The sequence below is a fragment of the Leptosomus discolor genome, chromosome 5 (assembly GCF_034619465.1).
Source record: "Leptosomus discolor isolate bLepDis1 chromosome 5, bLepDis1.hap2, whole genome shotgun sequence".
Classification (NCBI taxonomy): domain Eukaryota; kingdom Metazoa; phylum Chordata; class Aves; order Leptosomiformes; family Leptosomidae; genus Leptosomus; species Leptosomus discolor.
The window spans coordinates 9504835-9531128 of record NC_141395.1 but is presented as its reverse complement, the minus strand read 5'-3'; the positions used below and the strand labels follow the sequence as shown (position 1 = coordinate 9531128).

The following is a 26294-nucleotide window of genomic DNA, read 5'->3' as shown; positions in this document are numbered from 1 at the left end:
GGGCAGGCTTTTCAAGTTACATGAAAATACAGTCCATAATAAAACTTACCTAATGTTTCCCAACTCTTATTTAGCAAAAGGTTCAGTCAGATTTTGTCAGCTGTTCTCACTGGCTGCGCATTTAGTGTTTATGTGTGGCTGTTTCTAAACAGTTTTAGAGTTCTGAAGTATAATTTTCTTGCTTCTCCATTACATAAGTCTATGGAACTCTCTCACAGAAGTCCTGTATTATGAGCCTTTGGACTTGCAGTTAATATTAGCTAACAGTTGGAACAGTGAATATTCAGATATGCTTTGTCACATGTACACACGTTGAACAACATGATAGTTTAGATGAGAGGTGCACACTGCTATTTTCACCTCTCCCTGCAGGCTGCTGCACAGCAAATTCCTGGTGATTGCTCCTATCAAACATGTGTGCTAATGCTCGTTTGCATGTGCCTTTGGGGGACTGCGTGTAAATATACATACAAAACCACACACACAAATATCTATGTGGAAAAAAAATTTGCTTTCTAGCACAATATGTCAAATTTACAATGTATTTTTTACAAAAGTTATTGATATGAGCACAAAAGTGCACTACCTGCGTGCATGGCTTACATACCGATTCAAATATTAGCTGCATGCTAGGGCAGCGATAATAGAATTGGAATCAGGGAAAGGAAACATCTTTTATCTCCCCTCTCAATTTATTCACTATAAAGCTGCTGGGCCTTTTATTGTTCCACATGAAAAACAGTAGTAGAGGAATAATGCTCCTATAAAACCTATGATTTTCTCATTATTTCTTCACGTCTTTCAGAAACAGCCAAGTAGCTATTCTCACAAAGGGCTAGCAATATCTACTCCTTAATTATTTTTAAGTTACCTTTGATACCAGCATATGTTCATTGCATTTCACTAAGCAGAATGATGAAGCAACTTCTACCCTCAACTTAGCCCTGCTTCCATTTATAAATGTTCCTGCCCTCTAGAGGCTTTTATTGCATGTAAAAGACTTTGATATGTAAATTTTTTCCCCCTCTGTTTTCCAAAACTGCCTGTGTTTTCCGGCTGCATTTTCCATTCCCCTTTTCTGAGATGAAGAAAACTGCTTTGGTATTGAGTATCACTTTTGAAACTAGAGAACATGCACTTAATGCTTATCTCCTCCTCCAACTTCCTCTATATTTAAGCGGAGTGGCTATCTAGAAATTAATAATTGAAAACGGAAGTTAGTTCAGTAGAATACCTTTTTAGAAATGAATAATTTAATTTTTCCTTTGAAAAACAGTTTAAATTAAATTATTTAGATGGAAAGGCAAAGAACATTTACATTTTACAATGCTGATTTGAGAAATCCAAGAGGAAATCCAATGTGTAGCAGCAGCTTAGGAGGAATACAGTTTTATCTAAGACTTTCAGGTAACTAATTTTTATGTGAAGCAAAATATTACATTGACCATGCTCACCATGACCCTGATAAAAAGCAGTTTCCACATCAAAAATAAAGCAGCAGGAAGCTTTGCAAGTATGCTAGTAAGTAGCTTTCATATAATTTCATAACATGATTTGACCATTTAACACATTGCATCTAACACAAAAAAGAAGTACCAGAATGCCCAGCCTTGCAAAATAATACATGTCACACGTTGGGGCTGGGCTGGCCACTAAATGAATGACAGATCCTCTCTGTTAACTCCTCTCCCTTCCCAGAATGGGAAATGAAAGAGAATAAGGGAGAGACTTAGGGGTTGGAAAAAAACTAAAACAGCTTTAATGAAGCAACAACTACAAGAAAATACAATAAGAAAAGAATCAAATATATGCAAATATATACAAAGCCAAGATCAAACTCCTCTGGTGACAATTACTTCACCACTGAAGCTGCAGGGCAGGCACTGGGAAAATTCCAGACTGGACTCAGCATCAGATGGGAACTGGATTCAGGAACCGGATTCAGGAACCGGATTCAGGAATGCACGGCTTGGGATTGAAGGCAGAAGAACGGACAGAGTCTTCAAAGGCTGGCACTTGAAGATGAGGCACTGACCCCTGGGAGCCCTCAGCTGAGTATGATGTATGTGGAAAGGATTACTTTGTTGGTCAGGTTTGGATCACCTGTCCTGTCCATTCCTCCCTGCAAGTGTGACCCTTTTTACTTACTTACGATCATTTTATTTACAGCACTTCCACATAGCACCCAAGGTTTAGCGGTGACCTTGGTTTCTATAGGAGCAAGTATAAGCAAGAGCCTTTCTGCATACCATTCCTTGGCATTAACTATAAACATCATTATCACTACTAGAAGCAGTCACTATCTGAAAAAATATGCTGTTAACTTCAGAAAGTACAGTCACTTAGAAGAGACTTAGCTGAAAAGTAAAATCAATGAATGGGGAATTGATTCTGTTCTACCTCAAACCAGGACAATGCACAATCTAACTTTAGCTGCTGGTCAAAACCTGCTATTAAAACAGTCTTTCTGCGTGCCTTTCTTCTGTAATATTTTCACTTTTTGGTTCAAATCCTCAGCCTCTGACACACTAAGTTCCCCAGCTAGAATCTGGAAATATGATAAAAACATTTGGAAGAGAAAATAAAAAAGCTTCAGTAGCCCCTCCTTAATTTCTTATTGCCTTTGGAAAGACTGGACTTCAGCATTTGCCAGAATTACGGTCAAAGCCCTTAAAGGCTCAACTAGGTAGGCAATGCTCAACCATACAGTTCCCTTTCTTCATAGAAACACCCTCACGAAGACAAAGGATCTCAAAATATGCTTTGAAAGTACAGAAGTTCTGTAAGGAGCCCCTCATACATTTTAAATAGGAAATCATACCTGAGGTTAATGTCACATTAAAATGTTGTTGTTTACTTCTGGTTTTCAGAATAAATACAAGCAGACATTTTCCTCTCAGTTTTACTGCCATTTGCCTCATTAGCATCATGATTAAAAGGGAAGATGAAATAAAGCCTTGACATTTCCATATGTGATTTTAAGTTACCCATATAAAAATACAGCAAGTCAAAAGAGGAAAAGACTTGGAAAATAAAAACAGCAGATTAAATATATTTATTTAGGACTCACTTCATTAGCATTAACTAAGCTTCTACTTGGCTCATGAACCCTGAGAGACCTTTTCTTCTTCATTTGCAAGTGGAAGTGGTTTTGCCAGGAGGGGGTGCCAAGTACCCATGGCATTAATTATGCAAAAAAGGAAACACAATCCAAATATTTTACAGAAAGAGAAGTTACCAATTTTTATAGTAGTTGTACTTTGAACCTTGAAAGAGCAAATAGTAAATGAAGCTTTCAGCAACTAATGGCTGTTAAAGCATCTGTTGAGCAAGGTACATGTCTAGCACAGTCCTCATAGTCCTGATAATTCCTCATTTACTAAAATTAGTCCAGTGTTTATCTGGGTACTTGGCAAATAATATCAAAGAACTTTTCTGTTGCAGTACTTCTATTATCTAAAGCAGTATTGGAAAGTCATTGAAAAAAAACCCTAGAATTTTGAAGAGAAGCAATTGTAAGGAATGTCGTGTTAACACAGCAATTCAACAGTTTTGACAATAAAAACTAGATATTTCATATTTTGTGGGCCAACGGGGGGGGGGGGGGGGGGGGCAAAATGAACCTCCAAACAAGACAATCAGGATAACAGTGACTGATCACAAAGCAGATGGGTAGAAAGTTCTTGAACTGGTTTAATAACAGTTAAAGCAGATTTCGCTCTGTTTTGATTCTGGGTTTCTGTTTGTGTGCTAGTTTTTAGGTAATTTTAATACAAGGTGAGGTCCTTTTTCACTGAATTTTTTTTCCCCATTCTTTTTATAAAAGCTTCAGCTTCTAAGCACTATTATCTGTGAGTACCCTGTTGCAGTTTTTGGAACAAGAAGGCAATTTCTTGTTTTCTAATATTTGAAAAATATTCTAAAAATGGATGAGAGCATCCTGAATCCACAATTCAGCTACAGTCAAAAAATTGTTCTTTTGTGTATACAGGATAATAGGTAATTTTACACAATGTTGACCTAAATTACATTAAAGCATAGTAAGAGCTCATCTTCAGTCCTACTATTTGATAATGTTATGTTTTGTTGATTGCATCAAATTTTGACAGAGCAAGCCATCAAGCTTCTACAAAATGTTCTTTTTACTATTCTGGATAGCTTTACTATTTTCTTGATTTCTGCTTTGTTAAAATATGCATTTATGTATGCATAGACATTCATACATAAGTCAATCGATCATTATTCATGCTGATCCATCCAAATATATAACTTAAGCTCCCTTCAAATGCACAATATATCAGAAGAAAAATGAGCTCAATGTAACAAACAACATGAAATATGTTATTATTCTATATATCTATCACAAAGGCAAAGTGACTTGCATTAATATATGTTCATAGAATAAAGTGAAAATAAAGTATTTCATACAAAACAAACAACATGTTACCATCCAGGCATAAGATATGCACAATTTTCAAGAAAAAGCTATGTCAAACTGAACAACTTCTAACTGCACCTCACTGGGAGCTACTTGAAGTAATCCATCCAGTAACTAATCAGAAGGACTATCCATACCGCCAGAAGCACTGCATTTTTCACAGAAAAAAACTGCACACACTGGAGACCAGAGGTCAGTTTTTATGTTCGGGCTTCTCCTGCAATAATCTCCATAGACAGATCCAGACAGTAAGGGCTGTCTCCCCTGTGTTAGATACAAGCCAGGTCCAGCACAGGAATATGAAAACCTTTGCTACAAACTAGTAGAGAAGGCCAAAGAAGAGAGAATATCAGATAAAAATTGGGTATTTCAACACCAGAAGTCCTTTAAAAGCCCCCAAAGCATTCTCCTCCTCTGTAAAGCCTTCCTACAGGTATGGGATAGCTCTCTCAGACAGATGCAATGAGGCCTCTAACCAAGTAAACCAGAGGCAGAAAAATGCTGATGAAACCAATTAAGTATCTAGTTCTGGTGGTTTGTTTTCCCTGGAAATACCTAATGTTCCAGTAATGGATTCTACAGAGGAGAGGTAAACAGATAATGAACTGATCTCTTTCAAAATTTTAATCGAATATGAGCAAATATGAGAAATATTTAGCAAATACATTAACAGCTCCCTAACACACTAAGACACATAGAAATGGTATTTTGGATCTGGCACAATTCTAACAGAGTTAAAAGATAGCAATTTGAAGAGCGTGACCTTGAACACAGTTCTCAAAAATAACAGCTATGTGACCTTAAAATACATTAATGCATTAGATAAAAAGTTTCTTCTTCCCAACGGCAAACATTTTCAATTTCACCACCAAAATGTCATGACTCAAACAGCAGATGTTTCTCCGAGCTTTTCTCTTAATCTTTACAAAATCCTCTACTCTAGGTAAATAGCAAGAAACTGAAATAACTTGCAACCTCCATGGTAGCTTCAAAACAATGGTATTATGGCCCAGTCATCTTGTCTCTGATATAAACACAACTCTGTTGCTCTTCACTAGCCACACGTGGCCTGCTGTCCCATTAGACAGCCCTAGAAACGATTTGCAACAGTACAAAACTTAGACCAATGCATGGTTTTCACAAGGATGTAAAGTATTACTGTATACTTCATTTCACTGCAGCCATATTCCCTCCTCTGTGCAATAAGGAGTTCCTGGCTTCAAACAAATTTTCCTGCTCAAACATTACATTTATTCTCCTCTCTTCATCTTCTTATATTATCTGTTTGAAACTTATCAATTCTCCCTCATTTGAGGAGCTCAAATTAAGACTCTAATGTAGGCTACATTGTTACTTAGGTCTTCTGCACAACTAAGAATGGAACATCTTACTTTACACTATAGCCTATTTATTGAAAGTAGTTGATCCAAGTCCATGTGTTCTCCCCATATAACCTTCCAAATAGTTATAAAGTTGGGATCTTTGGCTCAGTCAGATGTACCTGTGCCTTGGTTCACATCTTGCTGACCAGTCATGGCCATAGTATTGCTGTTGTCTTCTGCACTGCACCTAGAAGGGTGCCTTTCCTCTTCATTTTAGAGATTTACATATACTTTGTTTATGTGATGGTCACAGGGTATGTGTCATGGGTTTTTCTAGATGAAATTTTTGTATATAAAATGAATTTGTTCTCTGCTTGTTCTTCAATAGTAATGAATGGCTCTTTAAAATTACTCAGATCAATAAACCATGTTAATTTTGTTTAGAGTATGTATTGCACTGCTTGTTTTACTTAGGAATTTTTACTATTTCCTTATTGCACGTAAATACGCATGTAAGTGTTGTTTAGGAAGGGACTTTGGTAAACAAATCATATTGTGTTTGGCAGCATGGATCCATGAGACTGCATCTTTGTTTGAACCCAGATATGTGCTATCGATAGCTAGTGCTGTCAGATTACTGTGCTTTACATCTCTCCCTTTATGACTTCCTCTTTACCCAGTTTCACTGCTGATTGCTTCCTATATTATCTTTATTGAAAACTCACTGATAAAGTGTTTGTTCTACTGACTAATCTTATAACTGAGAATCATTATGGCAACGTGTCCTCAGTCACTTATCTTTTCTCTGCTTAACCTATTCTGCTGGAATGATCTCTACTGTCCTGGTTCTGCTAGAGGCAGCTGTTCCTTTCGAGACAGGCAACAACCATTATTCAAAACAGCCTTTATTCATTCATGCTCCTTCTACATTTTTGGCTTCCTGCTGAAGTGGGATGGTAATGTGGCAAGGCACTTTGTTACTTTAGAAACCTCCTTTTACCACATAAACTGCTTCAAGAGGACATCCTTCTTATTGGTAATTCTTATGGAAGTGACCTTCAGCATTGTTATTGCAGGTGTACATCTACATGACAACACTTGGTATGATTCAGAGTGTGCAGAAGATTTTGTGTTTCAATCAAAGTTATTATTTCCTAATTCTGCAGACCACATGGCACCATAAAGCCCACAGTAGAGCAGATATTTTTAAAGCATGACATTAACTTTACTAGGGACATTAACAAAGATGAATAATGTTATCCTCACTGAAGTATGAGCCACACCAACTTTTTGAAATTTGGATGATTGAGATCATACCTAAAACGACCACCTATTTTTTTTTGCAGTTCTGAGATTTAATAGAAGTCCACCTGTGCCTGTATCTGAGGGTATTCATACATATTTCCAGAATGAGAATTTAGGTGAAACTGATAAATCTAGCATTATTTTGATCTATTATTTTTCTGAAGTCTACAATTGGTGAGTCTGCACCTGTTCTTAGGAAGATAAAAAATTCATTTCTCACCAATCACTGCATGTAATCTAAAGTACAAAAAATTACTAATCACAGTTAGGGGTTGGAAGGGACCTCCAAAGATCACCTAGTCCAAACCCCCTGCCAGAGCAGGACCATCTAGAGTAGGTCACACAGGAACGCATCCAGGCGGGTTTTGAATGTCTCCAGAGGAGACTCCACCACCTCTCTGGGAAGCCTGTTCCAGTGCTCTGCCACCCTCACACCGGGAAAGTTTTTCCTTACATTAATATGGAACCTCCTGTGCTCCAGCTTGCACCCATTGGCCCTTGTCCTGTCACTGGCCATCACCAAGAAAAGCCCAGCTCCATCCTCCTGACACTCGCCCTTTATGTATTTATAAACACTGATGAGGTCACCCCTCAGTCTCCTCTTCTCCAAGCTAAGGAGACCCAGCTCCCTCAGCCTTTCATCCTAGAGGGAGATGCTCCACCCCCTTAATCATCTTTGGGGCTCTGCACTGGACTCTTTCCAGCAGTTCCCTGTCCTTCTTGAACTGAGGGGCCCAGAACCGGACACACTATTCCGAATATGGTCTCACCAGGGCAGAGAAGAGGGGGAGGAGAGCCTCTCTCGACCTACTGACCCCATCCCTTCTAATACACCCCAGGATGCCATTGGCCTTCTTGGCCACAAGGGCACATGGCTGGCTCATGGGCATCCTGCTGTCCACCAGGAGCCCCAGGTCCCTTTCCCTTACGCTACTCTCTAACAGCTCAGTCCCCAGCCTATACTGGTACATGGGGTTGTTCTTTCCCAGTTGCAAGACTCTACACTTGCCCTTGGTGTATTTCATTAAATTTCTCCAGCCTCTCCAGGTCTCTCTGAATGGCAGCACAGCCTTCTGGTGTGTCAGCCACTCCTCCCAGTGGTACAGAGGTACAGCACAGACAAATGTTATGAACTGCAATTTAATTTAAAATATTTTTTAGTTCTGTTCAGTTTTGCAAACGCATCACCTTTCTGCTACAACCACTATGAGTTGCCATGTTCCATAAGACTGCCTGGTAAATAACCTACATATTTGTCACCATCAATCCTGCCACCATGCTCTCCTTATTAATAAATTAATGTGGTTAATTATTAAAACACACCTAGCATGTTCCAATTACTTTTTCCTTCCTGCCTCCACTTGCTTAATGCAATACATTCTAACCAGAAACATTTTTTACGTTCCCACCACTTTGATGAATGATATAAGCAATGCGGTATATTCTCTAGACATTCAACTTATAGCCGCTCTGCATGAACGAGTCAGACATGCAAAGAGGCTTCGGGACCATGCCTGCAGGCATTAATAAGCTTACTAGAACACTGAAGGATTATCTGTATTTCTTATTCAGAATGTTGAAGCTTTTAGAAGTCCCTTGCCTTTAACTACCAACACAGGTCAGTTTAAAATCACTGTTGCTCTAAAACCACAATTTTTTTTCTTCTTGTATCGAGATTGGTCATGATGATCATGGATGACTTATGTCCATAAAAAACGGTAAAACTTTTGATAGAAAACAATATATGAAACTCAGCATTTCTGTTTTTATTGTTATGAATTCAATGTAGCACAATTGACCTTGGTGGTAATTTTCATGTTGAAATGAAAACACCACTTTTCATTGAAGCCATCACATCCACTTTTGGATGTTAAGCTTTTGCCCACAGTTTTCACTGATCTTGCACTGGAAAACTTCTCTTCACCTTCAACTCTCCTTCTCTCATAGTAGTAGCCATAAAGACGGCTATTCTGAAAATTACTTGAGTGTATATTTAGATCAAGATGTGATTCTTTCAATAACTGTACAATTTGCTTATTTGGATTAGACTAGAAAAACATGGTGACATGTTTTTAATAAAAACAAATAAATAAATGGATCCCTGAAAAGCTATAACAGGACCATGCTAGCATCATGCAGAAATATATATAAAAAAACTTATCTTAAGGCTTTTAATTTATTTTTACTTCAGTCTGTCTGGAGTAAATACATTATTAAACCATAGCATTTTTAATGCCTGTGCTTACCAGTTGCTGTCCTTGGACGCCCCAGGCTGCATACTGTAAAACTGAATCCTCTACTTCTGGAGGGTTTAACTCCCAAACTTCCCTTGAAAAAATGTAAACATTTTTACTTGAACACACTGGCATCACCTTATGCATAGAACTACTGACAACAACATCATAGTGAAAAAACAACGTTACCTACCTTGTGTGTATGTTATAAATCACATATGAAGCTGTATAAGAATAATGAAAAACCTATGACAAAAAAAAAAGAAAGCACAAGAATTACAAAAACAAACACTGGATTAAATACAGACCACATTTATGATAGTCACAGTCTTTCAAGCCCTGTAAACACCAGTACCTTTATTACTGAAAGACAGATTTTACTGAATTAATTATAACCAATAGGCATGAACCAGGGTTTGAATGCTGTATGGACAACACACATATTCATCTATTAATTTAACCAGTCAATTAATCTGTACAACAGCTGCACAGGAAAAATCCCAATTAAAAAAAAAATAAAATCTGTGTTTCTGTTTAAGAAAACATTTAAGAACAAAACAAAACCAAACAAAAAAGCCAAGAACATACACTAGAAAAATAACTAACTTTTTCCTGTATTTGCTCATCAAGTTATGATCAAAATGACTGTATCACAGTTATTTTACTTGAAATGCAGACAGATACAGGGTCATACAGTATTTTTCAGACCACCTGCTATGTACAGCCTGAATGACCTTCTGGGCTATGGCCCACAGAACACAAAACTGAGTGCTTACTGAGACTGATTGGTGTGGCTTTCCTTAAACATGTTTCAGTCTCATTTTGACTGACTAACTTTGAAATTCAGGGAAAGTTTGTTTTATCTGAGATTTTTTTTTTTTTTTGTATGTAACATTTTGGGTAAAACAAAGAGCTATTTGTCAGTAAACCTTCCTAATTCACCAGGAAGTTACCAGACACTTCTGTTCTCAGAAAGCCCAGGATTCTCTGGATGGGACAGAGAAGCAAAACTAATGTACAGTCTTATGCCGCTGTCTTCACTCGTGGAAAACTTTGTTGAAGTCAACTGAAATCAACAGAATTGTCATTTACATGCAAAGTATCAAGGCCTGATGTATGTAGACCCAGAAAATCTATGATGGGGAACAGGACAGTACAGTGTCTAATGGGATGTCCCACCACACTGAAGACCTAAAAATCAAAGGAAACTATTACACATTTTCTCTAAAGTCAAACATTAGTCTATATACATATATATATATAGTGAGTAACAGACATTTTGCTGTCTTCTAGGCTCAGGTGATTTCTTTACCTAGCTCATTTCTTTACCACAATGTCTTACATTATGAAAATAGCATAATTCCATAGTATTACTTAGTTTTATTATGAATTGAAATTCCTTCATGGTCTTGAAATGTAAAATATCTATGTATATTTTGTATATGTACATGTATATTACTAGTATACTAAGAAAAACACTTCTTTTTAATGTAAACTACTGTCAGAAAGAAGCATGGGGTGACATCCACTAGACTTACTGTAGCTTCACATCTACAGAATTACAGTATTTCCACTTAGCACATGAAGAACTTATTTCTGGACAGTGTCAGGCTAGTTCCAGTTAGATGGAAATAGACAGAGCTGTAAAGCTGAAACCTTGATATAGATATACATGTTGGGAACCCTTTATATTATCTGCACCAGGAATCTTTCAGTATCTCCTCCAAAGAGGAGAGACAAAGGAGGAGAATACATGAACAGAGCCATCGGAATGTGCCGCTACTGCACACAAGAGGGATTTCAAAGGTTGTTATTTTGTCTGGAGGTCATTCAGTAACAGAACCATCTGAAACATCCTTCCACTGACTTTGTTTCCACTATTAGTTCCCTGTCAACAGACACCAAGCATTTAGCATGTCCTAAATCCTTGCTGGCTGATGCTGCAAGAAGCCCACAAAGGTCTGTAAGATTAGTAACTCCACTTTGTGCAAGAGTTGAATTTTCCTTCTATAAAATTTCCCTTTTAGACAAGAATCACTTCCATTTTCCAAGTCTATGATGATTAACATCTAAAGTGTTTCTTCAGTGAGAAGAATCACACATATATTAATAAGTATGCCCCGAATTGTCAGGGATTTTTTTTTATATTACAGCTTATGATGAAGTGTTTGGTCATGCAAGGTATCAGCCTCTTCTGAGAAGTGCTAAGTGTGACAGAAATAGACAAACTATAATATTATGATTGCTGTAGGAAGTACAAAGACACCAAGAAGAATACTCTGATTTGACTGATTTTCTCTAAATAGTTATCAAACTACTATCAAATCTACTACCATGTCTCTCTATACTATATATAGATATACACCTAATTATATCATAGTAGAAGTAGACTACTTGCTTATATACCATAATGTTTAAAGTTCAGTGGGTTTTCTGGGAAAAATTAGCTTGGTTAGAAGATGACTGAAGGCCTATCAAGATAAGAGTTATTCAAGTACTGCTGGCAAGACAACCAGACAAACCAGTGGATTCAAAGCTCCTGCTTTCTTTTATAAATTTTACATTGCTGGAGGTAAGAGATAGCAGATCAAAGGGACATAAACAGTTAAATCATGGAGGTTTCTGCACAGGGAGTACATTGCCAGAGGCTACCCAGGGGGTACTTGCCAGCAGCTGTTAAAGGGGACAGCCTCATACAGCAAAGAAAAATGGGTCTCTCGCCCTTCCAGAAACAGGGAAAAGTATATCACAGATAACGGGGTAGAGGACTGATAAGTATTTAGAATAAAAATATTTATAAAGTAAATTATTAGACAGAATACACTTTAGCAAGAAATGCTAAACCAGTAAGTCATTTTGACAGCTTTAACAGAAAATATGCTGTAACGAGAAGAACACTTCATATTTCATGTGGAAACTCTCCTCTTGCCTTGTAAAATTTCTATCCCAATGTTTATGTAGAAGCATTAATATCTTTGTGCTAAAAGTATTAATACCTTTGAAAGAGCTCCACAACCAGAGGAGACCAACATTACAATGAAGTCACTTTCAGACAGGATACAGACATTTTCCTCAAATTACTCATATTAGTTTTATTTCTTAATAGGAACACCATGTATAAACTACGAGTAGAAAGTTTCCCGATTGGTCCTGCTTGCAATAGCCTCATATTGAACCACAATCATAATCAAAATTAAACACAAAAAAAGAGGATGGAGAAAATCTTTCAAGTCTGGCTTCTACAGTAAGTGCCTAGGAAGCTCTGGTAGCTTTGTATAAAGGCTTACCTGTTTGGCTTCCTTTTGCAGGGAGCCATGTCAGTGGCCAGGACGACACATCTCGTGATCCCTAATGTACCACATCCGGCATCACACAAGAGGAGCCCAGCAGAAGGCACCAAGTCTGACACAAATCATAGGGAGTATCTGCAACCCTCAAAATACCAGGATCAAACCTGCTGCATGGTACCAGCTGCACCCCCTCTAGAAGAGGCTTGGGGGATTCCGCCCTGCAACTCTTGTTTTGTGGCATGTGTGTCAATCAGAAAAAAATCTGGTAATTTATGATAGGGTTTGCAAATAAACAGACTGAGAGATCACACAGGTAAAGCTCAGGCTACACTGTGTGCAGCCTATTCCGAAATGTTTTCCAAAATTCCTTTCCTGTACTGAAATGTTTTCAAACATTTCTTGTACTCCTTGCCTTCTAACTAGGGTGGCATCAAAAGACTGAACTAAGGCTAATATTTAAACATGGACAGTAAATTACTCCAGCTGACTAAAAAAAAAAAAAAAAGGGCATAATTAAGTAGAATGAAAGTGAGTAAAAAGAAGAAAGACTCATCTTTGTATGAAAAGCGGAATCACTTAATGAATATGAACACAGGGAACATCTCGAAGAAGTGAGGCAATGTAGGACAGAAAAGCCTTTTAAAATATTAAATGCATTACAGTAATTTCTGCACTGTCATATCAATGGAGGAAAATGAAGAGAGGAAAATGGCCTGGCACAATTTATTATTATAACTATACATGTTAAGGTGGGACACTGTGAGAAGCCTTATCTCCACAAGTGGCATGTATGCCTGTTAAGGTCCAGGCTTTTCTGACTAGTAAATAACTTGCCTGTTTATTATGGTCAGCTGGAAAATGTTCCCCATGATGTTAAGAACTGTGAAAACAGCTTTTTAAATCAAACAGACAGCATACCTCCCCCTCAATATAATTTATTTAATTTTTCTTTTGCCACAGAATACAGTAGGTAACAACTGTTGCATATCGTATTTCTTCCAAATTCAGTCTTTCATCAATTTATAAACTGAAAAGAGGCTTTCATGTGATGCTGCTCAATATTGGAAACGTTAGCTGCATTTGTATACAAAAAAAATAAAATTACAGAACTACATTACAAAGGACCTAAACAAAAAATGTGAAAAAAGTATTTCAAGACAAATTGCTCCAGTCAAAACTTATTGAAATAACATCTATTATTCAGCTAACAGCCCACAATAAAAAACCCCATACTTATCAATCATGATCTGAACTTTCAGATGACATTTTGTTTTGCGTTTTATATGTCCTTTACTTTCTACCTTTCAAGGAATGTCTTTGTCTTTCTAAGGCTTTTAAAAATTAAATAGTTATGGAACTTAATGCACAGCCCAGCAAGATGCAGGAAAACAATGTGCCCTATACACTTAGCCAAATACACTTCACTCATTCTGTTACAGACTCCAGGAAATATTCAGTTCACTGGCCCTGGGTAATTTGGAAAACATTCCTCAGCAGAATAGTGTTTGTGCTAAAAAGCTGCCAAGAAAACCTCACTAACAGTATTTCTACAGGATGATGAGGGCCCTCAACTCCAGGGAAACGGAGGAGAGCACTAGAACCTCACAGCGCTATAATCACAAAATGGTCAGGCATGCCAAACACCTTGATGCATCCTTTATCCATTTCCTATATTATAAACCAATTACATTCTTCCACGTGTAATTTATTTAGACCAATAATGATGCCTCCTTGCTAGCTTTTTGCAAGGTAGCAAACCAACTGTCCTATATTTTCATTCTAACCCACGCAGACACACTCTGAATGCATCTCTGCTGTTCTCAGTGCTGCTAGACTCTGTAAATTCTCCTTTCAGATTCAAGTAAGACTTCTCACAGGACATAGCAGCACCAAGTCTGAGCAAGAACATAAAAAGTGACAGTATATGAAACACAGTACAAATTTCAGTATCTGCAGTAATACCTTCAGTTATTCCAAAGTTTACCAGACAAATTTGGTACGTATCTCACGCACAGTATTTCTATGGTAGATATCTATTTATTTAGATTGCACCTGGGACTAAACTGTAACAGTTGCTCCATGACCCAACAACTCCTTGGCAGTCAGGGAGGGAAATCAAGAAAAACAAGAGCAAATCCATTCAGATATAATGAAACACCACCAATACCAACAGAGATATACAGAGTTATACTCAGCCAAATGAATATCCAGTCATCATAACTGACCAGAGAGAAGTCCTTGGGAGATGCCAGAAGAGCAGTAGGAACCCTGCAGGAGCTCCCTCGCCTCAGCAAACCTTCCCCCTGTATAATGTCCATGCCATGATGGGATGGGCTACCCCTGTAGCTCACTCAGGTCAGCTGCCCTGGCTGACTCAAACTGCTAACGGCCTGCCCAGCATGGCTGGGCTGGGATTCTGTCCCAGCCAAACCAGGACAGCATTGTACCTAGCAAATAACAAAAAGCCTATTTAAAAACCATGCCCTTCCCATTAATTATATATTTATATATAAAAGCAGCAGAGTACACTAAATAACTGAAATTGCAGAATACACCATCATGCCCATTCCACTTATCCCAAAACACATACATTGCCTTGGAAAGAGAGGCAGTTTCTCAGATAAGGTTCAAAACTGTAAAGATCTTTATGATTCATCAGTGAGGTATCAGATCTTTTGTAGGTTAATTTATACTGCTCATCACATGGAAAACAAAATCTAGTATTTTAAGAGACTGCTAGTCTGAATGAAGAATGATTATATCATTATTAGTTTATTAATAATAGATTTAATCAGAATTAAAATCAGAATAATCCACCTTAGCTGTGGAAAGTTTGAACTGCTGCAATATATGGATGCCTCCCAAATAGTATTATTCATAAAAAGAGAAAAATCAAGAAACTGCTTTTGTTGGTTCACAGGCACAAGTCAGTTATTAGGCAGTTCAAAGCTAATAAAACCCCAACTGGAAAAGGTTTTGTGTGCCTGAAAGCTTTTCTATTTTTTTCCAGCTACATCAGTTGGTCTAATAAAAGATATTACCTCTTCCCACACATCTTGTCTCATTTATCTCTTCAGGCCGTCACATCTATAACAACATTACTGAGAAATAAACATTCCTGAGCCCAGCTGAAAAACAGGACTACCTGAAACTAAAAATGATCCTTCCTAATTAATAACCTTTGTTACAGTATATATCACAAAATGCATGTGAACTGAGAAATCAAAGGAGAGGACACACTGAAGCGGGGAAATAAACAAGAATGCATCTTGCCAAGGACACTCACTTCTTCATTCATCCATGGCCCTTCTCACTTTTTAAGATCTTTCATAATACATTAGTGAAATGGTTCAGCATGCTTTCAAACTGCCTCGGTGGCTGCCAGACACAGGAGCTACTGGCTGTTGTACACAGCTGAAGAACAGCAACACGAGCAGGATTTTGCCTTCATCCTCTTTTCTGTAATTGAATTAAGCATTTGAAGAATTACTGAAAAATCTACTTATGCTCAAAACTGAACCAAAAGACTTTGCCATGGTAAAGCGATTACAAGACCAAGATAAAAGGTAACCAATCATTCATCCGTCATTCATTCAAGGAAGTACTCCCACATGATGACACACAGAACCTCATTCATAGCTCCAAGATCAATTCTCCAATAAACCTTCACTAAAGACGCAAAAATTCAATTTAGAAAAAGAAATGCAAACATGTATCGCTTCCTCTTTTGCCTTTGGGATAGAAGTGTCTTGGAAGAAAAATGGAGCCTGCAGAACATGCCATGAACTACAAATAATAAGCAAGTAACAGATGCAGAGCGGAGAGAATATAAGGGAAACATAACGAAACAGACGCACAGGATGGTTACTGAGACCTTCTGAAGGGATTGCTGAAACTAACGTATAATGCTTGTCACACAGTCACATCCAACGCAAGTGACATAGCAGACAATCTGAGACTGTGTTGATGACTTCGGGTAAGTCTACCCCACAGATGCATAGAACCCATCTAACCCCACAGGATTTAACCTCAGTTAACCGGGAGTGCAATGAGTGCAGCACGGAGCTAGTTGTGTATAAGCTCGCAACACAGGGCTTTGGCACGGCTTCTCAAGAATGACACTGCATTGATCCAGCCACCGCATTTCCAGACTGCAATCAGCATCTCACACAGCGCGACAAGATACAAATTAAGACTAAAAGGAGACAGGATGGCTCTATAACACATTCTGTTGTGTGACAGAGATCTGACTTTTATTACTTAATTTTCAACTAGCATGAAATGAGCCAGACAAAACAAAGAATTGTATTTCGTATTTTCAGTAAGTCGAGTTACTATATATTCAAATTCACTCTCTATACAAAATCACAGCCTATTCAAATTACACAAAATTATAGAAAGTCTATACATATTAGCTATACAAATTATGCAAATTATTATGTGAATTATTTCTCCTCTAGCCAGTGATATTTTACCCCCAGTTTTGCTCAGTGTACACTGGTGTAACTCAGATTTCTAGCAATGAAAATGAGAAAAGACTTTGAGCAGGTCATTAATGTCATATACAAACTCTTTATTCTGCCATCCATTTGGAGAACACCAAATTATTTGCTGACAGATTTCATCCTTTGTGGTAGTCTGCTGAAAGCAAATGAGTTACAGTGGGAGGGTGCTAGTCTTTGCCTTATGTCATCAGGATTCCAAGAAGCAACTTCTTGCTCTCCGAAAAAATGGATCTGCATTCACAGAACAAACTTCTATTCCTCATTTCCTTTTTATGAGCTTTAAGACATGTAAGTCTGCTAGGACTGCAGTGCAAAGAGAAGGGAATCAGTATCTAATGTGCTGAGTCAGAACTTTCACAAAACCAATAAAAATTATATATTCTTTTTTTCTCTTTGTATTATGAGATGTGTGACACCACTGTAGTAAAACCTGTGATGGAGTTAAGATGAAATTAGTAGCAGCATGACTACTGTCAAAGGCAAAGTACAGCTGCTGGATGAATCCTCCATCCATCTTGCAATTTATATGCTAAATAAATCAGTAGTGTTAATATTATCAGTAACATTATTTGGTGAAGTCCACCTTTCTTTAAAACTCCATTATCATTCACTTCAAATGCTCCCCATCTGCCTGTCCAGTCTGACTTTATGTGTTCTCCAGCATAGGAACTGCTGGAACTGCTTCTAAAGGGGATTAAACAACTAAATTGGCATGGTCATGTTAGGGTTTCATGTAACTGGTTGCTTGAGTAAGAAGTGAAGAGAGAGCTCTGTAGCCTTAACTTCCAAGCCACAAACACATGAAACCACTATGTAACACTGACACTACAAATGAAGAGTTAGAATAAAACACACACTATATGAATAAGGGGCTGACTCTGCCTATTTATGAAAATAGTTTATGAAACAAAGTTTATGGGACTTGTGATGTTAAATTGTGTGATACACAGAGATTCCCAACATGTTCCTCAACAGGTTTCAGAGTAAACCCTCAAAAAACAACCAACAAATGAGCCTGTAATAATGAGACGATCAATCTCCACACATCTTTGAATCCTATTGTTTCTGCCTAATTCTTGAAGCAAAACACTAGAGGTAAATTTTGCCAATATCGATGTCTAACTCTCTATATATTTTTGCATCATTTTTGGTCTTTATAGGTGGAATATCTTGTTTCTGAAAGCTCTGTATCTAATTGCAAAGAGTTAATCCAAGACAGCTTGACGCATTTGAGCACTGAAGTTAAATGACAAGGTTATAACTTTGCAAAGCATCATATTTATTTGTTTCAATCAACATCAATTACTTGTCATGATTGATAAGAACCACTGCATAACATTGGTAATAATTTATGGTTAGCATTAATACTTTGGGGTATGAAATATTGCCAGCCATAACAACTATATGCTGCCAAACCAAAATAAATATAAAGGCGAGACATTTCTAGACTCATAATTTATCTATAAGAAAAAAGGCTGTCAAGGAAAACCTAAATAAAAAAGCACCTCTAGAAAATCTGCTAAAGCTTCAACTGTTTCACATATAATTTTTCAATAAGATTAATTATCTCAAGAAAAAGACATCCACTGCAGAATTTTAATTAATTCACAATCAATTAAACTCAGTTCATCTAACCAACAGTAATGTGATACAAACCACAGTTCAGAATAACTGCAGAAACTGGTTTTTCTTCTACATCAAGAGCTGAGATAGACCACCCTATATTTGGATATGCAACTCAATCATTTTTGAATATATAACTTCAGATGAGTGAATTATTCAAAAAAGAATGTTCTGCATTGCTACTTCTGAAAGCCTCATATATCACTGTCATTTGAAATTCTATTAGTTACACTATCACGTAAAATATGTTTCTTGAGTCTTGTATGAGATGAGTTACGACAAAAATTTATATGAATATTTTCTGGCTTATTCACCTTCAGCATTAAAAACCAGGTATGACTTCACTGAAATCATTGTAACATGACGGCAAAGCTGGTGAGTCCCAAGCATAACGTGATACACACGTACACACACATAATTCTCAAGTGTATGCTCACACTCGCATTCAGTCTGATTAAAATTTTGACTTTATGAATATTTCAGGATTTATAGAAACTCGTCTTTTCCTGAATCGATTTGCAGGCAGCTTCGCAATGTGCCTGTGTACTTTGATCTGGACTAGCATAAGAGGAAACAGAAGATACCAATTCTGGCAACACAACCAGAACTTTATCGCCACAGAAATATGAGGATAGTGAGGGTGCTTGCTTCTGGTCATTGCAGCTGAGGATACTAAATCTGTCTTAGCAAAACATGTATTTAAGTACTTTAACACTGTCTGATACTTTAGTCTGATCTCTTTACAGGGTCCTTCCAGTATGACCTGAATCCTGTATGAGAGGCATCCTGTATGTGAAACTCGGATTGAGTATCTGCACACATACTGAAAACTGCTAACTGAAACCAAAACATGTTTTACATCACTGATTCTTGAAGGCAGAGAGGCATCACACCTCCTTAGAATGTTTTGTGACGGTTTAACTTAGTTTGCTCTTTGGGATACTTGGAAGAAAGAAACGAGCCAAGACTTGATCTTCCTCTCTTCTCAGTTTTTCTAAGGTAATATGTTCCATGCATATTGTGTTTATTCAAACAGATTGCTGAAGAGAAAATTGGCAAATGCAGAAAAAATACCACCTTGTTTTGAAGAGACAAACTTCTACATGTGGTGATATTTACAAAAATGTGCATAAGCTGATTCAAGTGAAACATTATGTGCAAAGAAATGGGTAAAAAAACATTATTGAGAAAATATTTTCTAAAATCGCATTCCATATAAAATGAATAAACTGTCTAGGTTCGGAGCACAAAACTGAACTGAAGATGCCTTGAAATGATGAGGATACAAAAGAAAATAAAGAGATACAATGGGACAATTTTGAAGGAAAGACTACAGTCTCAGTATCTCTTTTTCTTCTCCGGACAATCTGACTCACTCAGGGAGCAGTAAGAAAGCAGATACCAGATGCTCCTCTGCTGTTTGCTGACAAATGACACGAGGAGATGGAAAGACCCTGTGGAGATGGAGAAAGGACAAGCAATGAGATAAATGGCCTGTGGGTCTGAAGAAATGCAAAGGGAAAACAGAAAAGAAAACCGGGCTGGGGGAAGCAGATGGGTGTGCAAGATGGAAGAAGGGAGACAAAAAGATACGGCTAAAAATATCAGGATAGGGAAAAAGAGAAATAATAAAAAGACAGAACAAGTTCAGAACGAAACAGAACTGAGTCCCTTAAAGGGCTGAAAATGAAGAGAGTCAGATCAAAAGAGGACAGGCAGCAGGGAGGTAAAGCAGTAAACAGATCTGCAGTGTGTGGGCATGGTGGCTGGAAAACACAGGCTCTTGGGACTGATGAGGGAAATTTATGCAGAGCACAATGGCATTTACAGCCTTCCTGTTTTGGAGAAGACAAGAGTGAAAAAGGCAAACAGTTTTCTCAGGAATCTGACAGTTCAGTACTTGAATACATGAGCTTCCTGCCTTTCACTACCTTGCTTACCATAATTTCTAATTGCTTAGTGTGGATATGCCACACGGAAAAGCAGGAATGCATTGGGTGTTTGTCAATGGTTGAGGCTAGGCCAGCCACTAACGAATGACAGATGCTCTCTATTAACCCCTCTCCCCTCCCAGAAGGGGAAGAGAGAGACAGTAAGGGAGAGAGGTTATAAGAAACCTAAAACAGCTTTAATGAAACAATAACAAAAAAAGAAAAGAGAATAATAAAATTAAGAAAATAATGTCATATATAGAAATAAATACAAAATCAATACCGAACCCAACTCCCACCCCCCCGATGATGATACATCACCACTGAAGCTGCAGGGCTGGCACTGGGGAAGCCCCAGGCTGGACTCGGCAGCAGACAGGAACTGGATGCAGGGGTTTGATTCAGGAATGCACAGATCGGGACCAAGACAGAAGAATGGACAGAGTCCTCCTCAAATGTTGGCCACTAAAGAAGAGAGTTCAACACTCATGATCCCTCAGCTTTATACTGAATATGACGCATGTGGGATGGAATATTTAGTTGGTCAGTTTGGGTTACCTGTCCGGTTCACTCCTCCCTGCAGGTGTGACCTTTTTACATGCTTGTGATCCTTTTCACTTCCAGGACCCCAGCATGGGGTACAGGATTCCGCAGTGACCTTGGTTGCCACAGGAGCAAGTATAAGCAAGAGCCTTTCTGCATATCGTTCCTTGGCATTAACTATAAACATCAAGTGTTATCACCGCTAGAAGCAGTCACTGTCTGGAAAAACATGCTGTTGATTTCAGAAAGTGCAGTTCCTTAGAAGAGACTTAATTGAAAAGCAAAATCCCCAGACAGAATTAGTTCTGTTTTAGCTCAAACCAGGACAGTGTTTCTCATGTGATAAGTCATCTTCTCTTCTCTGAGAGTCTCCCGCAGTGATACCAAGACACCTTTCTAGAGTGCTAGACTGTCCAGGGAATTTTTTGTATGTTACTCCTTTTTGTTTTGTTTTGTTTTGTTTTGTTTTTTTCCCAACAGCATTCAATTCATTCTTTAGTTTTTTATAGAGAACTTGTAAGAAAATGACTGTTTGTCTATCTTTACTTTGAGTATTTATCTGCCTGTGGATTGACCTACAAACAGGTTTCCCAACTACTTTTGAAATCCATGTGGTTAAACGCTCTTGTACTGCAATTAAACCTTTATGACTCAGGCAGCCAACATGGCCAGGACTCCATCCCTCCAAACCATTCTCTGGAAACCCTCTTTAAACTCTTCAAATGATTTAAATGTTGCAATTTAGATTTCTCCCCCTCTTACATCAGTTCTGCACCGGAGTGTGAACTCCAGCATCTTCCATAAACTATACCGATGTTAAGACCGCATGAAAAGAAAATCTTGTCCATAGCAGTAAGTTCCACAAGTATCACTGTGGCTAAATTTCATCTTTAGTTTTAAACTTCCTTTTTGGTTATGCCCTATTCATCTCCCTTATCTCTATGATTTCTTTGGTGCTGCTGGTCCTGCTAGCTGGCTTATATTGTTCCCCTTCTGTTCCACTACCTTTGTTACAAAACTGAGCAAAATATCACCTCTATATGCAGTTTCCAACAATTGAGCTCACGGCTAGTTATCCACTCCAGCACTTCCCATTAGCAAACCATGACGCTGCTTGTAGTCAACTAGGTCTACCTTCACTAATTTTCTCTTATTGTACCATATTTCTGTATGAGTCTCTGTTGTGGCCGTTTTATATTATAGTTCCTTTGACGGGGGTAACATGAAGTAGACTGTCGTAGCAAAAAACCGACCTCTTCATGATGAAGCGATTAAAAGGTCATAAGAGAGCTATTCATTTAGTACAAGGGACTACTTCACGGTGATCTCAAAGAAGCTATAACAAAGTGATGAATATCTCACACCAAACTCAGCTCTCCAGGAAACTTCTAATCTGGTGCTATATTTGCAGACAATAAATAGAATTAAAAAGGTTAAATTTGTGCAGGTGGTTGACTGCCTTCACTGAAACATTAATTTATTGCCTAAGACCCCAGGCTAACGTTTCAAGCTCAAACACCCAAAAAAGACTTGTCCTTATTTAAAAAGAACATAAAAATTGGATAATAAAGGGGCACATCTTAATATTTATCTAAAAAGTGGACCCAACCATTTGATCTGTTAGGTCTGTCACACTACCAGTGTTCCTCAGAGCACGAGACCAAAGCTTGGTTTAAAGCATGATGTGCAACAAAGACAGCTTTGCAAAGATGTGCTTAAAAACATTTCTCTGGGACAGTTACATAAAAGTCTAGTCTTTGCCATCTACTTCAAGGTATTTCAACTCTATCTATACATGTATTTTAAAAGATCTTTCATTCTATCTGTACCAAAGTAACTGCTAACACTTGTGTTGCAGGAATTCATTCACTCAACGCTCCTCCTTTCAACACTGTTGAGAGATGCAAATGCCAGCAGATTTATCTGCTTTCCTGACTGACCTGTTGGCCTAGTCAGAGCAAAGACAGTCAGCCAATTTTTCTTTCATCAAGGAGCCAGGAATGCAGCCAATGCCTCTTCTGAGAAAGATGGGATGGGTTCCTCATGCATAATGTAGACTGGAGATACCCCTGCCATACAATGGGCTACAAGAAAAGAACTGTGACACAGTACAGTTAAAATGTTTGAAAAACACACAGACCTTTTTTGTCTTCAGGCATTTGCTCTGGGACAAAGTTTTCATTACAGGATTGTGTATTACTTCTTAAAAGCCAAAATAGTGCCAACCGTCCCCATTTATATCCACTTGCACGGCAGATTTAGTTGTGTCCTTGCAATGGTTTTCCTAGTGAAAGGAAGCTCTGCCTTAGCATTTTTAAAGCAATGACTTGGATCAAGCTGACGCTGATCCTTCAGGTTAAGTAATTCTATATTACTAGAAAGACACGGGCTTTCCATGAATGTTACTGGTCCCTGCTTCAATGAAGAAGTAGAAAATTCCATATAAAAAATGGAATAAAGCAGCTAATTTGATACGTCCCTGCCTTATTTCTCTAGGTTTTTTTGTTCTTTGGGGAAGTGACTGGTAGAGGGGTGGTAGTTTTGTTTGTTTGTTTTTTTAAAATCTATTTTCACCCTGTTCCTTTTTAGGAGGTTCTTACCACATCTTTTGTTTTATTTAAAAAATAATTATTTTGCTCTTGACATTAAATATTTCCCAAAGAACTATTTTATGCTCTGACTGTACAGTCACAGAACATATCAAACCACTTGTTAAATTGCATTCAGATTTTAGCTCTTGTTAAGGAATGGCAAAACAGCTTTTTAAAATCTTTTTTTTAGTACTCTCAGATTAGATCACCATTAATGGTATACATAGCAATGGCTACTGGCAAAATTTCTTCATTACCGCAACATATCTTCCTTCCGTAACCTCCATGTAACACGGCTTTGGTTCCTCTTGTGGTAACATATCTGATAAAATGCAGTACAGTTTGCTTCCTGTTGGACACTGCTTTTGCTAAGACATTTAAAAGGGCACTGTCAACTATGCCATTCATCACCTTCATCTACTGCCTTGTCAACGCAGAGGAAGGCAACTTCAAGAATGAATTTAGCAGAATAGAAAAAAACTGTCTATATTGCATTCATCTGTGTTGGTTGGTACCAAATATACCAAAAGTACAGGTCACAGACACTTCTGCATAACTGATAGTACAGATGGTATTGCTCATATTAATACGGCTCCCCTGAGAATTAATTCTTTTGTGATGACAGACCTTTCTGCCCTGTCTTTCAACATTCCATAATTTTGTTGATCATATTTATAGATTTCCACATCTGTCAACTCACTAGTTACCCTATTTCCATCCAGAGACATTAGTTCCAAGTATTTGATTAAAGTCCTCTTCTGATAATCTGTGCAAACAAGATTTAAAAGACAGTGCATCATGCTTACGAACTGACTGCATTTCATGGTGGTTGCTGGGCACGTGCACAGTGAACAGTTGCTGGCTTCAAGCTGTTGTAGGACTCGTTTTGCTATGACATCTCAGGTTGCTATCTCAAGCAAAGGACTCAGCTGCAGTTACTCTTTTAACACCACTGCCTGGGCTACAAGCAAATTTTCCAAACCTTCTGACACCCACTTGCACATTTTCTGAGCTTCTATTTTGATTCCAAAATGTTTGTGAGAAAGCTAGTGATTTCAGCTAAGTAAAAAAAAAAACATATATATAATCCAGATCTTTCTATGATTTATTACACAGAACATTCTTTTTGCAATGTTCTTCTGGTAAGCACACTTACTTTCAAATGTATTTACCATTGGATATACTGAACTAATGTGATTACGAAATGTGATCTTCAGAGGGACTTTTTTCTTTTGTGAGCCTCTGCCCTAGTGACCAAAACTATTTTTAAAAAAAACCTCTGTCTATCAACTTCATGTAAGAACTGGGACTTCGAGGTGAAACGTATAAACACAAATGTTAAACTGTACATAAATTTGTAATTTATGTACAACCCCCTCTGTCAACCCCATAATAATTAGAAAAGGAATGTAGGTCAAGAAACAAGTAAAGATTCTGGTGAGGTTTGCTACAGCAAAGATTAACAACCTCAACAGCCACTCTGAGAACTGAATTCAAATATGTTTGTGAAACCCAGTATAAACGTTTCAGATTATATTTTGAAGCAAATAATGTAGATTCAGATTTTGACAGATCACCTGACAAATAAAATTGGAAAGGAAAAGATTCTTGGCAGAAGAAATCCTCTATTAGGGAAACCTATCCTCACTTTAGGCCTTTCAAATCTAGGTATTGATAAAATAGTTTACTGCCTGATCCATTAACCACTCCCACCTGTGATGTGAATGTATCTGAAAAGATGGCTACAGAAAACTTACATCTCTGCTGAAAATCTTTTTATTGATCTCCATAAACTTTGGTTAGTTCTTTAATGTATGATTCGTATCCAGAAACAAATGATTACTAAATTTAAATACGCACTACTATGAAGTTGACACATATGCTCACAGTAGTTCACTCATATATCAAGAAGTGACAACCGGAGATTTCCAATTCTTTGCATAATGAAACCCTAAAGAGTTATTTATTCATGGAGATGAACTAAGTCATCAGCAACCCACGGGGATAGGTTTTAACTTCAACAGATGGGGACAACAAGAACACCAGGGTTCTCTCATGGCCATGTTTGACGTTGTTTTCAATGCTGCTTCTACATAAAACCTCTGTGGGGAACAGAATTCTAAACTTTCTAAAGATGGATGCATTCAGGCATCAGATGAAGTCAATGACATGTACAGAGCTATGCCTCTAGCATGATTCTTAAACATCATCTTTGGTTCTTACCTACACCTTTTTAGGTATTCAAATATCTCTGTAAATCTGACAACGTATGCCCTTGCAAATTGCTACCCTTACCCCTTCCAGAAGTGCTAAAGCCATCATAATAAAAAACCAAAGAAATCCAAGTGATTTTAGACCAAATACCTGATATAAAATGCTTATATTCCTCTCACATACTCAAGTGGAGCAAATTCCATAATATAACCACTTATTTGACATTTAATTCATCTTCCTTGTAATTCAATGGGCAGAATAAAATTATTAAACCTAAAGTGATTATGTACATAAAGAG

The 26294-nt window shown here is 37.7% G+C and overlaps 1 protein-coding gene across 4 annotated transcripts in view; it reads right to left on the bottom strand.

The window, feature by feature from the left end:
• The window catches only part of DPP10 (dipeptidyl peptidase like 10), a 234066-nt gene that overhangs the window by 68125 nt on the left and 139647 nt on the right, over positions 1-26294 (bottom strand). For 3 of the 4 annotated variants that reach the window (XM_086466121.1, XM_086466122.1, XM_086466123.1), the window contains 2 exons: positions 9493-9545; positions 9312-9393 (listed from right to left, as the gene is read on the bottom strand). In XM_086466121.1, the coding sequence (XP_086322247.1) occupies positions 9312-9393; positions 9493-9545 (135 nt within the window). Of the gene's footprint in view, positions 1-9311; positions 9394-9492; positions 9546-12586; positions 12595-19548; positions 19581-26294 lie in introns of all 4 variants that reach the window. The other variant, XM_086466120.1, reaches the window with a different exon arrangement.